This window comes from Cervus canadensis, chromosome 1, assembly GCF_019320065.1.
Source record: "Cervus canadensis isolate Bull #8, Minnesota chromosome 1, ASM1932006v1, whole genome shotgun sequence".
Lineage (NCBI taxonomy): Eukaryota > Metazoa > Chordata > Mammalia > Artiodactyla > Cervidae > Cervus > Cervus canadensis.
In genome coordinates, this window is record NC_057386.1 from 38,137,711 (window position 1) to 38,152,954 (window position 15,244).

General features: G+C 43.8%; 1 protein-coding gene and 1 non-coding gene across 2 annotated transcripts in view; one reads left to right on the top strand and one right to left on the bottom strand.

Moving 5' to 3' along the window:
* The window catches only part of VPS53 (VPS53 subunit of GARP complex), a 123,129-nt gene that overhangs the window by 24,289 nt on the left and 83,596 nt on the right, over nt 1–15,244 (bottom strand). Inside the window, exons 16-17 of the mRNA XM_043478615.1 lie at nt 9,884–9,966; nt 8,598–8,676 (exon numbers count right to left, since the gene is read on the bottom strand). Coding sequence (XP_043334550.1) covers nt 8,598–8,676; nt 9,884–9,966 — 162 coding nt within the window. The remainder of the gene's footprint in view (nt 1–8,597; nt 8,677–9,883; nt 9,967–15,244) is intronic.
* Nucleotides 8,096–8,167, top strand: TRNAC-GCA. Its single transcript has one exon. It is a non-coding gene; the product is annotated as a tRNA-Cys (tRNA).

Sequence of the window (15,244 nt, forward strand, 5' to 3'; positions counted from 1 at the left end):
ATATGTGTCCTCATTGGGAATCTAGGTGAAAGATCTGATTTTCTTGAATACTTAGGCCATTTCGAACTCCATCGTCAAGATAAATGAAGTACTGACAAAAGTCAAATGGATTCTTGAGTTTAAATTTAAGTCAACCCAGGACTTCCCTGGAGGTCCAGTGGTTAAGACTCTGTGTTTCCACTTCGGGGGACAGGGGTTTGATCCCTGGTTAGGGAACAAAGATCCCACACACCACTCGGTGTGGCCAAAAATTAAAAAAAATTAAAAAAAATTTAAGCCAGCTTGTGGAATAAGAAAAGAATTTAAAGTACTGGAAAACAATGAGAGTTGACACTGTTCAGACTATTCTCTAAAAAATGAGCAAAATACAGCCAGCAGTGACGCTGTCCGGCCACAGCCTCGGACGGATGCTCTGCCACCTTCCCCCTTGATGACTTGGGTTTGGGTTGTAACTCAAATGTCCCAATGTACCTACATCAAGACCTACTGTGTGCAGGTCATTTGGCCTGGCATTTGGCACACATCATCTCCTTTGCTATTCAGACATGATCTTACCCACAGCAGTCTTACTGACAAGGAGAACGAAAAAGCTCAAAGAAAAGAGGTCCAAAGTCACTCAGCTGATCAATGGCAGAGTGGAGGCAGCCCAAGCCCATCTTAAACCCAAGCACTACACTGGGCTGCTTCCTAGACACATGTTAATTATTTCAAACAAACAAAAAAAAGTATTTAACTCAGCTTTAGTTCAAGGGGAGCCCAGTTTCTCATGGAGAAGCTAATGAAATACACAGTGATCAAGGGACATAAAACAGTAGCTTGCACTGGAAGAACAAACATCCTGAAAAGCCATTAGTGGAAATAAGACTCCAACTTTTCCAGGTGAACTTTGCATCTGACCTTTAGAACCTCATACTTCACAGAACTCCATACTTCAAGATTTTTCTTCTGTGCTTTTTGTGTAGAAGGTGGGGTGGGGTTGAATACTATTGGTGCTATTTGAACAAGAACAAGTTTGCAAAAGAAGCAGTAACTAAGATGTAGGGTTGATAGAAACAGCAAGCAAGGAAACGATCTATGTACAATACTAGAGTCCCAGGGACCCCACACTTAGCCTCAGGGGGAGGTTGTGGGGCTCAGGGCATTGCCAGCTTCTGTGGTATTTTGGTGCCTATGGAAGGACAGTGTGGTAGCCCCTCACAGGGAAGGCTGGGGAGATGCCCACAGCAGTAGAGACCTCTGACTCACCCACTGATCAGAGGACGGGGCTCCACATTAGTTGACTATGGCATGTGTGTTTCTTCATGGCTATGTGAAACTTGCACAGAGGCTCAACCGAGAATTCAGATTCTCACATATTCATCTTGATCTCAGAATTAAAGCTATACAAAGCAGACTCAGACCTGTGGAATCTGGGAACATTGCAGGCGATCAGAGTCTAGTGTTACGGGCAAGGCTGCTGGGATGCTGGCCCCAGGCACGCGCACAAGCACACGCTCACACCTCATGTATGTCTGGACTACTTTTACTCACACAACAAGCGTGTGCTGTTTTTAGGCACCTTCCCCAAGTATAGCACTCAACTAAGTACTGTGTGGGGAATAAAAAAGAAGCAGGAACATTCTACCGAGCACCTACTATGTACTAAGCACCATGATCGACATTTTCCCGTGAACCTACTGCTTATGACAATTATGCAGTGAAGGAGGTATTCTTACTCCTGCTTCATGGATGATAAGACTGATGTGAGGACAGTCAGGGACTAGCCTAATGAACTGATAAGTCTGCAGGGATGAGATCTAGACATTGGTCTGACTGACTCCAAAGTCCATGTTTTTTTCCACTTAATCATGCTGCTTTCCAAAATAAGTGTTACCACCTGAAATGAATTTGAAATTAACTAAGGAAATTTGGGGCAAGCAAAATCTGTGTACAGATGAGCCTGTCCAAAGTAGAGGATGTGGTGGTGTTGATGGTGGTGCAGAAGAAGAGGAAAGGATGACTCTTCTCACTCAGGGACACACATTCCTTAACTCTGGGAGGAAAACCAGTAAGATCCAGGATAGAAAATGAAGCAATAAAGGCTTACGAAGATATAGTTGTTGTTGTTGTTGTTTTTTAATTCACTTCTGGGCCAATGGGAAGGTGAATTTGTATAAGCTTTCTTAAAGGTGATTTAAAAATATCTATCAAAAAATTTTGGCATTTTACATAGTTTTAGATCTCTGCAATTACTTTATGGCAACTAATCTGAAGATAATAATTATGAATGCTCAGAAAACACACACCCACACAAAGTTGTCCATTGCTGGACTATTTATAAATGTGAAAAATCGGAAATAGCCTAACATCCATCAAAAGTGAAATGATTACATACATGTCAGGGGCAACAGATGACAGTACTTAAGACGAGGCAATCTAGAGCTGCCAGTCATGAGTCCTAACATTGTTTGTGCAACCAGCTAAATGCATGGCTTGGGCAAGGGACCAAACTCTCTGAGCCTCAGTTTTCTCAGCCATAAAACTGGGATGATGATAACCTCTATAATCTATACAGTTAAAGAAAGACAGTGTATGGGATGCTCTTACACAGTGCCTGGCATGTATTACTTCCATGGTAAATGTTAACTACTGCTACAATTTTAACAGTAAATACTCTGTACTATGGAGTACTATGCAATCACTAAAAATAACACAGATTCAGATCATATGGCCCAGAAAACTATTAAAACCTGCAAAATGAGAAAAAGAGGTTATACACTATGTAAAGCATAAGCTTGTTTATTTAAAAAAAAAATGCATAGGGTTTTCCTGGTGGCTCAGTGGTAAAGAATCCACTTGCCAATGCAGGAGACATGGGTTTGATCCCTGGTCTGGCAAGATCCTACATGCCACAGAGCAACTAAGCCCACGCATCCCAACTATTGAACCTGTGCTCTAGAGCTCAGGAACCTCAACTACTGAGCCCATAAACTGAATTACTGCCCTAGAGCCTGTGCTCCACAACAAGAGAAGCCACCACAATGAAAAGCCCTCACACCGTAAATAAAGAAAAACCTGCATAGCAACGAAGACCCAGCACAGCCCAAAATGAAGATAAATAAAGAAAATATAGGCATAAAAAGAAAGACTGAAATATGTTTGTTAATTAGAATTATGGGTGGTTTAAATTTTCTTCTTTTTAAAAATCTGTAACTTTCCATAATGAAGGTAATTTGCTTTGGTCATAATAAAAAAAAAATCTTTTATGAAGAAAGATGTGCCTTGATTATAGATGGTAGATGGAAATGAGGATTTCTTAACCATGGAGTCCTGTGAGCCTCCTGAAACAGATCTACATTTTAATAACTGAGGGAAATGAGAACAGATTTGAGGATTGTTCTGGCTATTTTGAAATGTCTCTGGGGAATAGTAAGGCAGTCTCCTAAATGAGTACATGTTCACGATCTTGAAATCTAATAGAAATTACTTGCCAGACTGTAAGGAAATTTAATTTGTTTAGTTTCTTCTTTCTGGTCCCCCCCCCAAAAAACTACCATTAATATGTTAAAAGCTAAATCTGTTTGATTCTGGACAGAGACTTAGATTCTTTCAACCTAGGGATGTGAGTAGCCCTAGGAAAAAGGACAGAGTGAGAAGGACCATGGGACCAATGGTTCCTTTTAAGGAAGCCACAGATTAAAAAAAAAAAAAAATCCTACTTGTAAGGCCATACTCAGGCATACTAATTCTTCTTCTTCTTCTTTTTTTTTTTTTTTAAGGAAACTTGAATTGCTTTCTTTAGCTTCCAATTTCTAGAAGGCTCAAGAATTACAATTATTCTGGACAACAAAAGGAAATAAGATTGTGCTCACTGACCCTTTTCTGCCATATTCATTTTGTAGGACTGCAATCTTATTGTTGCCCTTTCTGTTACACAACATGTACATATTAGGGGTTAAAAGCTACAATACATTCCATGACTGAGTACCACTTTCTGTGACTGAACAGGCAAAGAAATTACACTGAACATCAGCATCTGGCAGAGAAATATGAATTCTTTTTTTTTCCCCCACCCCTACATATGAATTCTTAAGAATTCACAGAAATTACATTTAAAAGACAGAACTCTTCACATGGTTTCCACCAAAGCACTCCAAACAACTTCCTTCTCAAGAATCAGGAGATTCAGTTTTATTTTTGGCGTTACTTTATAAAGCTCTATGGCCTTGGACATATTATGAAAAATAAAACTAAGTAACACACATGCCAGAATGATAATTCATTAGTTTTCTGGAGAAACGTGCAGAGCAGGCTGCAATACTTGGGTTGGCTGCTCAGCCTGTTTTCTTCCCTGTAGGAAAGTCTGGTGTCTGACTGAGAAAAGCTGAAGAGCAGTATCTAACAGGATGCTTCTGAATGCTTGAGGAGCTCATAGTGGAGTGAGCATGGAAACACGCTCATGTGAACCCACCAGTACCGAGCACACACTGTCATCATTCTGTTTTTAGGCAAATTACTTAGGCTGATGTTTGCCTCAGTTTCCACATGTGCCAAAAGACTAACTTATCCTGTAAGTGTGGTGTGTTACTGCACAGAGGAGAGATCTGAGTCTGAATCCTGGCTCTGTTGCATTTTAACTAAGAGATCTGATGAGTTTCCACTCCCTTATCTCTGAAACTGAGAAGGAACTAACACAGGAACCTTATATATTTGTCAGAATCAAACGCAATAATGCCTTTGGGTGCTGATTCCCGGTAAAGCGCTCCGTAAATAGCAACTTACTAATCATCTCACGGAGCTCATCTGAGAAAATAATGCAATATGGGAGGGGAAAGCGGTCTGAAGGGTAATTTTGACATAACTTATCAATAACACTATCTCAAGGTTATACAGTTTCAGAGAAACCACTAAAGTTTGCTTGTATTATGCTTCCTCCTTGTGGGTTTGGCCTGTTTAAAGCCGTTTCTGTGGATTTTCTACCAAATTTGCCCCTCTGTGGTGTTCTCTCCTTCACCAGCAGCAGGGTTCTTGCCCACAGCTGGGGAGTAAACAGCTAGATGCGTGCATTTCCTATTTCCAACTTCAATCTGCTCCAGGATGCTACTTGGTGAAGTAAGAATCCTGGTTATTAAGTACCACTGAGGATCATCACCTCATCCTCAACAACACCTGGATGTGCCTGAAGGCTTCAAGGCTTCTATGATCCTGCCATTTCCAATAAAGATGCCCAAGTCTCCTACTGTCTGCCAGCTCTACCCAGCTCAATCTGGTCAATAGAGTTACCACCTCTGTCTCATCTGGTCACCATTCTTTGGTGAAGTGAGCGTCTATAAACTTTTGTTCTGTTCTTTCTGCTTTCTTTACCTTCAAAGTCATTCCAGGAGTACTACTGTTAAGCAAGTACTGTGCTGTGTCAGGGAGATAAAAAAATGATTAAGACAGCACTCAAGTTGTTCACAGCTTAACAGGGGAGACAGAGATAGAAAAAATAATTGTACAGCAAAGTAGAGACTTAATATAAGTGCCATGGTGTCTTGAGGGAGAAAGATACTCTGGATGAGACAAAGAACGGTGAACCCGCAAGACACTCAAAATAGCCAAAACAAAATTGATAAAGAACTAAGTTGGAAGACTCATACTTCCTGATTTCAGGACTTACTAGAACTCTACAATCATCACAACAGTGTGACCCTAGCGTGAGAACAGACACATAGATCAACAGAATAGAACCGAGAGTCCAGAAACAAACCCCTATACTCATGGTCAACTGATGGCATCACCAATTCAGTGGACACAAGTCTGAGCAAACTCCGGGAGAATGGTGAAGGACAGGGAAGCCTGGCGTGCTGCAGTCCATGGCATCGCAGAGTTGGATACGACTGAGTGACTGAACCACGACAGCAACAACAAGCACCTCGGAATAAGGTTCACAACCTTCCCAGCCTTGCTCTGGGGAGAGTCTGAATCGAACTATTCAACTAGCAGCAAAAATGATGGAATCACAGACAAGAATAAACATTATCACAAAAGTTTTTTAAAAATCCTAGAAGAAACTACACAGAACAGAATGCAGGCATGAATCACAGGGTATTTGTTGAATCAGTTTGTGACCACTTGGCTTGTTTATATCTGGTCATTTTCATCACATGGATTTCATTTTGCTAGAACTCCAGAAGATTCAGACACAGAGGAATGGCCTCCCAGCTGCTGCATTCCCATGTCTGTGGTTTTCCTGTGATATAAACAAAAGATTCTGGAGGTATGGTCTCTGTTAGTGTTTGCTGGTGTGGGTCTGGGGGAGAGATGGGTGGTGGGGGCAGTTTGAAGGAAACCCACCTAATGAAATGACAGTTCACATAAGCAACACCTGGAGTGTTAAAGCCCCTCCAACTGCTATTTTACTAAAAAGAAAAAAAAAATTCACTCTTCCTTTGGTAAATGTAGAAATTCTTTCCCCAGCTGCCTTCCGACCTAAAGTGTGTGGCAGGGCAGGAGAGGAGACAGCTGGAGCAGATCATGCTTAGGATGTCGGGAACGTTCACCAGCAGTGAGGGGATAATCAGAGCCTGCAGAATCAATCTTCAGAGTCACGTCTCTCTAAGAAAATGAGTGAGCCTCAGTTTGCCTGCTCCGAGTCTTCTGCTTGTAAACACTCAGATGCTGGAAATACACATTCACCTCTGATTGGTGAAAGGATCAGCCTTTTGAAAGGAAACTCTGTGACATGGGCTACTCAGGACTCCCCACTGAGCGTCATAAAAAAAAAAAATCCCGAAGCTTAAGTTTGGGTATTAACCGCTTTTTTTGTTAAATATTTACAACCTACTACAAAAGCAAATTCAGACTGAATGTCTGGCTTACACAACCTTGTCACACAGCCGCTCCTCCTGATCAGAGGGAAAGAAGGCTAACACTTGCTGGCACCAGGCCAGTCTCCATCCTCTCAACGCTCTGGGAGGCAGAGCCCCCCGTTTCACATACCGATGAAGTAACCTGCGCCCAGAGAGGTTGTTATTTGCTCAACACACCCAGAGGAAAAATGAGAAGAGTTAGGTTTGTCTGACTCCAAAGCCAGTGTTCCTTCCACTGTACTCTTGCTACTGGCCAGTAGGCCCCTGAGAAGTTCTTTCTGCAGAATTTGTAAGAATGCTACAAAAGTCTATGACTCTAGAATAGGCACTGGCAACTTTTTTCTGTAAAGGGCCAGACTGTTAATATTTTAGGCTTTGCCAGCCATCTGGTCTCAGCTGCAATTACTTAATTCTGCTGTCGTAGCAGAAAAGCAGCCACAGATAACATACAAATGAATGAGTGTGGCTGTGTGCCAATAAAACTTTATCTGGCAGTGAGCCAGATGTGGCTCACCAGTTGTAGTTTGCCAACCACTGCTCTAGAAGGCTCAAAGAGTGGACGGCTTTGTGTTATTTGGCTTAGAAATCAATGAAGGGACTTTCCTGGTGGTCCAGCCTTTAAGACTCCGACCTCCTAATGCAGAGGGCCTGGGTTTGATCCCTGGGCAGGGAACTAGATCCCATATGACACAACTAAGACCTGGTGCAGCCAAATAAATAAATGTTAAGGGGGGAAAAAATCAATGAAGAATTGCTTATTTCCAACTTAATCAATCAACAAATATGAGAGTCTTCTCTATTCTCTGTGGTCCATGCACTCGAGGTATTTACATTAGGAAGAAAAGACACAGGCACCTAAAAGCCAAAGAGCAACATGAGGACACGCATGGGAAATGCCAAGGAAGAGGCCTGGGGACTGAGGGTGGACGGACGGGGCCACCATGATATTAGAAAACCAGAGGTGGGACTTCCCTGGTGGTCCAGTGGCTATGAGCCTGCACTCCCAATGCAGGGGGCCCAGATTTGATCCTTGGTCAGGGAACTAGATCCCCCATGCTGCAACTAAAGATCCTGCCTGCTGCAAATGAGGCCCGCTGCAGAGAAATAAATAAATATCTTAAAAAAGAAAAGAAAACCAGGGTCTGCAACCTGATCAAATAACCCTGCCCAGTCACCAGAATTCAGAAAGAGTTGGAAAAACCACTGAGTGGCAGGAATGAAGATGAGTTAGAAGTGACTGCCTTAAGCACACCACCACCAGGGCTTCCCCGGTGGCTCAGCTGGTAAAGAATCTGCCTGCAATGCAGGAGACCCAGGTTCAATCCCTGGGTGGGGAAGATGCCTTGAGGAAGGGAATGGTTACCCACTCTAGGATTCTTGCCTGGAGAATTCCAAGGACATAGGAGCCTGGTGGGCTACGGTCCATGGGGTCCAAAAGAGTCAGACACGACTGAGCAACCTTTCACTTTCACCCATTCTGGGGAGGCCACACGAAGGGTTTTCCGCACATGTCAGATGCTGACCAAAGGCAACCTCTCCTTCAGACTCAGGAAACATACCTGCTCCCCGTTTCACTCTCAAAGGACAAACAACTGACTTCAGGTGCGAGATCAATTGAGCACCTGCAGAAACTCCTGGAGGGCTCCGTTCTCCTCCTGATTGGCGCTTTAAGCACCGGAGAGCCCGCAGGAGCTACAGGTGAGGACTGGGAGAGACCACCTGCGCTCACTCTTGGACCTTCGGGGGCAGCACTTCTTGAAAGCTTACCTTGCTCATGGCCGTAAGGGCAGGGTCGCAGGCAGCATCCAGGTCCTGGACCAACAGCTGAATGCTGCTGGAGATGACACTGCAAGTCAAACACACCACTGTGGTCATGGCTTACAGAAGTGACTTGTGAATGACCCACCGACACAGCCCCTTGCCAGGGTTTTAGGCACCTGTGCAAAACCTAGCTTCACCATTTCATCCGAAAAACTCGAGTTTCTTTATTTCAAAAAGGAATGAATGACAAAGAGGAGCATCTTGGCTCCACCCTCCTTCTAGCTGTGTGTCTGGTCTCGCTCGGGTGTGTCCCCACTTGGTCAGGACACAAGATCCTGTGGCTCATCTCCCCCGCTGCTATGCCCAGAATCCCTCTTCACTCCTCCCAAAGTACACGCTTTCCTAAAATGTTTAAATCAGACCTTGGAGGGAAAAAAAGGTTGAGAGAAAGAGAGGAAATGACCTAAGAAGAGAATCTGGATTTTTCCTCAGTAAGTGGCCGATGAGAAAGCTGAAGCTTGTCCTTCCTCAATCTCACTTAAAGGCCATGACAAAACCCTGCCAGGTGGCACCAGGGCAAGAACTGATTCCAAAGGCTTTCATCTGAACTCCTTGGACAGACACCCTCCCACCCCAAATACATCTGTGCCCTGCCCACTCCTCCACCCGCCTCCATGGCTAAAATCAGGTCGCTCACCCTTTATATCCCGAAACACTGGAGTTGGGCTGGCCCTCTGTGGATTGAGGGGGGCAGACAGGAGGCCCTGGATCTGACCTTCCTGCAGGGATGGCTGAGGTGGGAAAGTTGTTCTTCCCTGTTATTCTAGATTGTTGTTGTTGTTTAGTCACTAAATTGTGTCCAACTCTTTTGTGACCCCATGGACTGTAGCCCGCTAGGCTCCTTTGTCCATGGGATTTTCCAGGCAAGAATACTGGAGTGAGTTGCCACTTCCTTCTCCAGGGGATCTTCCTGACCCAGTGACAGAACCCAAGTCTCCTGCACTGGCAGTCAGATTCTTTCACTGCTAAGTCACCAGAGAAGGCCATTATTATAGATACTGTAGCAATAAAACCCCTGTAAGCTAAGAATGACTGCATGTGAGGAGGCAGGATGTGGGTCAGCTGCACCAATTTCTCAGGCTCCTTAGTGGCTTGTGGAGAAGATAATCCTGATTCAACAGAAGGCTCTGGGAACCTCTCAGGTTCTGCAGTGACCTAAGCTGATGGCCTGAGACACGCTGCTCTGGGCAGGGTAAGGGTAGAGTCTCGAGCAGGGACTTGCAAGTACGCACGTGCTGAATGTGTCCATTTCTCCAGTCAGATTGATTCGTTCAATCAGACTCACATCGACCTTCTCCTTGAGTTTCTCTTCCAGCTGACAGAGAGAGAGAAACATGCTTAATGGTTATCGGAAGGAGCACCATAGTATGACTACTTTACACTTACCGAGTGTGATGATTCGGGTACCATTCTGGGCACTTTTCACGTGTGGGCTCATTTAATTCTCATGGCCCTGTGAAGAAGACTCTATTATGATCCTCACTTGATAGATGAGAATGTGGAGGCATGGCCTAGCCAGCTCAGTGAGTGGGAGGGAGGGAACTGAATATCCTCCAGAACCTGTGCTCTCTGGCCCTGTGCTATATTTAGTTCTCACTACACACTGACTAATTAATTTGTTTTTAAAAGTTGTTTATTTCATTTTTATTTTTTTATTTTTGGCTGTGCTGGGTCTTGGTTGCTTTGCTCCGACGCTCTCTAGTTGCAGCGAGCAGTGGCTACTCTGTTGCGGTGCACAGGCTTCTCATTGCCGTGGCTTCTCCTGTTGCAGAGCACAGGCTCTAGGCACACGGGCTTCCGTAGTTGGGGCTCACAGGCTTAAGCTGCCCCTCGACATGTGGAATCTTCCCAGATTAGGGATGGAATCCGTGTCTCCTGCACTGGCAGGCAGACTCATCCACTGCACCATCGGAGAAGTCCTAATCAAATTTAGTTTTAAAAAGACCCCCATTTTTAGATTACCCCCTGCCCTGTGAATTGCAGGCTTACCCACTAACATTGGAAGCCTCCAGGGGTAGGTGGCAATAAAATCAAAAGTCTTCCCTGAGCGCTGGGATGGACCATTCCCCCACCTTATTAAAGTGTTGGGGATACTGAGGTAAACAAAAGAAACACGGTCTCTGCCTCCATCAGCCTACAGCCGAGGGAGGGAAACTGGCTGAGCTCCCAGCCGTCTCGAAGAAAAATACAACTGACCAGGAACTGTAAATATCTCAAAACATCCCAGGAATCGCTTCACTGAGCAGCCTCAAACCCATTTATCACAGAAACTCTAAGAATAATGAATGTTTTGTCTTAAATTTAAAATATCTCTTAGGGGTGGGTAAATTAATGTAACTTTTTGGGAAGGCAATTTATTTAAAAAGCAAACATTTAAATATACACTCCCTTTCGGCCAGCAATTTTGCATCTAGAAAGATACTTCAATGACTGATGAGAACAAGGTACAGAGATGTACAGGAGTTCTTTGCAGTGGTCATGAATTCAGCTGATATTTACTGACAGCCTATTCTGTGCCAGGATTCCCTGACGGCTCAGACGGTAAAGAAACTGCCTGCAATGCAGGAGATGCAGGTTCGATCCCTGGGTTGGAAAGACATCTTGGCGAAGGGGATGGCAACACACTCCAGTATTCTTGCCTGGAGAATTCCATGGACAGAGGAGCCTTGTGGGCTACAGTCCATGGGGTTGCAAAGAGTCAGACACGACTGAGCAACTAATCTATTCTGTACCAGGCTCTGTCATGATGTAGTTTGTGAACAAAAACAGATAAGACCCTCTTCTCATAAAGCTCACACTCTAGTGTTGTTTATATTAGTGAAAAACTAGAAACAATCTGCACGTTTGTAAGACACTGAGGAGACAAATTATGGCACAGGCTCACAATGGCTTCAGCCCGTCAGCTGTCTTTTCCCATTACGTTGACAATAAAATCCTACCATCCCAACTTCTAATTATGATTTGGGTCCTCTCTAGCTCTCTGGCCCGCATCTTGCTCTCCCTACCCTTGCCTGCTCGGCTTTAATTATAGTGACCTCTTAAGGTTCTGGAACACACTAGGGTCTTCTCCTTCTCAGGGCCTTTACGCTTCCTGCTTCCTCTCCCTCTCCCTGCTCATCCTGCTAAGCCAGCTCCCTTGTTTTGCCACTCCCCAGTGCCCAGCCCTTCCAGGCAACCTCCTTCCAACACTCAGGCTTCATTATCACCTCCTCTGGGAGACCCTCCTTGACTACTCTACCTCAGTAGGCAATCTCTATTAGCACTGCAACATCCGTTTCTTTCCTAGAACTTCCCACAAAACTGGGGTTACATCTTGCCTTACTTGTATTATCTGGCTCTTCTATTAGTCCTAAGTTCCATGGTAAGAAATCTGTCTACTCTGTTCACCACTGTGAATTAATACCAAATACGGTGCCTGGTGCCTGATAAGTGCTTCATAAAGAGCTCTTGAAGGAATCAATGGCACACTTATGCAGCTGATAAGAGTAAATGTGTTACAATTAATGAACTGATATTGACACATTATTGGCACTGTATTTTACGCATTTTTTTCAATTCTTTATTGCTTGGATTCTTGAGTCTCTTCGGTTTCTCCCTTCATTTCTTCTTGCATCCCCCCAACTGCAACCTTCTGTGTTTTTTCTTAAGGAAACTGGGTTGTTTGCCTTGTAGCTTTTCTCATGGTATGATTTTACTGATTGTATCCACAAGGTACTAATTGGCAAGTTCTTCTGTGCCTTGTATTTCCTGTAAACTGTAGCTTGATCAGATACAGATTTTACTTATTATTTATTTCTGGCTGTGCTGAGTCTTTGTTGCTGCACAGGCTTTTCTCTAGCTGTGGTGCCCGGGCTTCTCATTACAGTGGCCTCTGCTGCTGTGGAGCCCGGGTTCTAGGGCACGCGGGCTCAGTAGTTGTCATTCCTGGGCTCTAGAGCACAGGCTCAATAGTTGTAGCACACAGGCTTAGGTGCTCCATGGCATGAGGGATCTTTCTGGACCAGGGATTGAACCTGTGTCTCCTGTATTGGCAGACGGATTCTTTATCACTGAACCACCAGGGACGCCCCAGATTTTTTTTTTTTAAAGAAAACCCCTTCATGGAAATTCCCTGGTGGTACAGTGGTTAGAACTCGGAGCTTTTACTGCTGTGGCCTGGGTTCAATCCATGGTCAGGGAACTAAGATCCCACAAGCCGCATGGCACAGTTAAAAATAAAAGAAAGACAGAAAGAAAACTCCTTCATGATGATGCTGTGTACTTCCATCAAGAGATACCCGATGTTTGCCTTTCTCTTTTTGTAAAGTCAGCAACCACTGATGGTCAATGCCAGATCCATTATTCCATTAAGGAGATATAAAAGAGTGCTATTCGAATTCTATCTTTTCTTCTTCATTTATTTGCTGAAAATCCTCTATAAAGATACACTACCCATTGTCAGTGATTTGGTTATCCTGAGCTACAAGTCAGAGAGGCAAAGCAGGATAAGAACTTTCCCTCTTTTTGCCAATATTCAATTCATACCAGTGATTTCTTAGTATCTTCCAATGTGGTAACTGAATTAAAAAAAAATCATTGTAACCAAATGGATTTAAACATATTTAATGTTTTCAATCCACTGTAGCTAATAGTCTCAGTGATACTTATATGTCTCATCTTTGACTAGCAGAGCTGGCTCCTGTAATCAGCTTCCTGGGGCTGCCATAATAAATTACTACAAATTTGGTAGCTTAAAATAGGAAGGTATCCTGTCACAGAATCTGCAGGCCAAAAGCCCAAAGTCAAGGGGCTGGCAGGGCTGGTTCCTTCCGGGGGCTCTGAAGTAGCACTACCCCATGAAGTAGCACTACCCCATGTTTGTCCTCTCTCCTGGTAGTGGCTGGCAAACTTTGGTGTTCCCTGGTTGCATCCTTCCAGTCTCTGCCTCCCTCATGTGGGCATCTTCATTGTGTCTCAGTGTGTTAAATCTCCCTCTCCTTTCTCAAGGGCTTCCCTCATAGCTCAGTTGGTAAAGAATTCGCTTGCAATGCAGGAGACCCTGGTTTGATCCCTAGGTCGGGAAGATCTGCTGGAGAAGGGATAGGCTACCCACTCCAGTATTCTTGGGCTTCCCTTATGGCTCAGCTGGTAAAGAATTCTCCTGCAATGCAGGAGACCTGGGGTCGATCCCTGGGTTGGGAAGATGCCCTGGAAAAGGGAAAGGCTACCCACTCTAGTATTTTGGCCTGGAGAATTCCATGGACTGTATAGCCCATGGGGTCACAAAGAGTCGGATATGACTGAGCGACTTTCACTTTTCACTTTCTCCTTTCTAAGGACACTGGTCATTGGATTTAGGGCTCACCCTAAATGTAAGACTATCTCATTTGAGATTCTGACTTAATTACATCTTCAAAGACTCTATTCCCAAATTAGGTCACATTTACAGGTACCAGGCCTTAGGACCTGGACATATCATTTTGTACCATAAAACCCACTACCGATCCTGAGTCCTTTTTAAATGAGTCTCATAGTCTTGCTTTTTCTATGATCTGAGGTTCCACGTTCATCTTGTACATTTCCTCAGACCTGGAATTAGTCATTTCTTTAGGAATGACTGGTTCCCTTCGATGAAAAATGGTATTGAGAGAGCACAATATAGGTGCCAAAAATGTATTTACTTGTACAATCAGTAAAAATAATTTTCTCTAACAAAAAACTGGCTATATCTATCGTGAGTCATCAGAATGGTCTCTGATCTCCTAATATGTCTAGAACTTCTAAGGATCTCCTCTAAAAAAATAATGCAAACCATATTTAGATGTTCTTTGTAGGACTACTCATAAAAGCAAAAACTGGAAACAGTATAAACAATTGTTGGGGATACTGTTAAACAATTTATGGTATAGCCCCTTATTGGACTATTATGTAACCATTACAATGATGGCAAGAAAGACATCAGAGCAACAGGAGAAATGCTAACACTGTGATGTTAAAAACAACAAGAGGATATGAAAGTGAACCAAGTTAATTATAGAACATATGAAACTATGTTCATGGAAAAGCACAGAAAAAAAGGCTCCAAATTGCTAATATGATTATTTGAGGGTGATGGGATTGAGAGTCATTGATTATATAGTTCTTTTTGGTACCATGGTTATTTTACTATTAAAATACCCTATTTATATGTGTGTGTTTTTCTCTTTCTGCACACACACACACACACAAAATAGTTAAAATCGTGTTTCTTCATCAAAGAACTCTGGGCCCTGCCTTGGAGGTCCTCATAGATACTGCCATCCTGCCCTGGAAGTTCTGACACTAAACGGGTGGCTGTCTCTGGCTCCAAGGCCAAAACTTCACAGGTTATTCCTGGTGTGACTCCGTGTGACCATGTCCCCAAGCAGGGCATACTACTGCCCCCGCCTCTGGCTGGCTTAACCTCAACTGTGAAGTTCTGGGGGGACCCTTCTCTGGCCTCCTGTATTCTTGCTCTGGCTCACGGGTGCTCCAAACTATAACTGTCTGAACCGTAAGTCATGGCTGCCTTCCTATGATCTAGGCATGCAGAAATAAGAAATCCCAAAAGGGAGGAAGAATGGAACCTTCCCTAG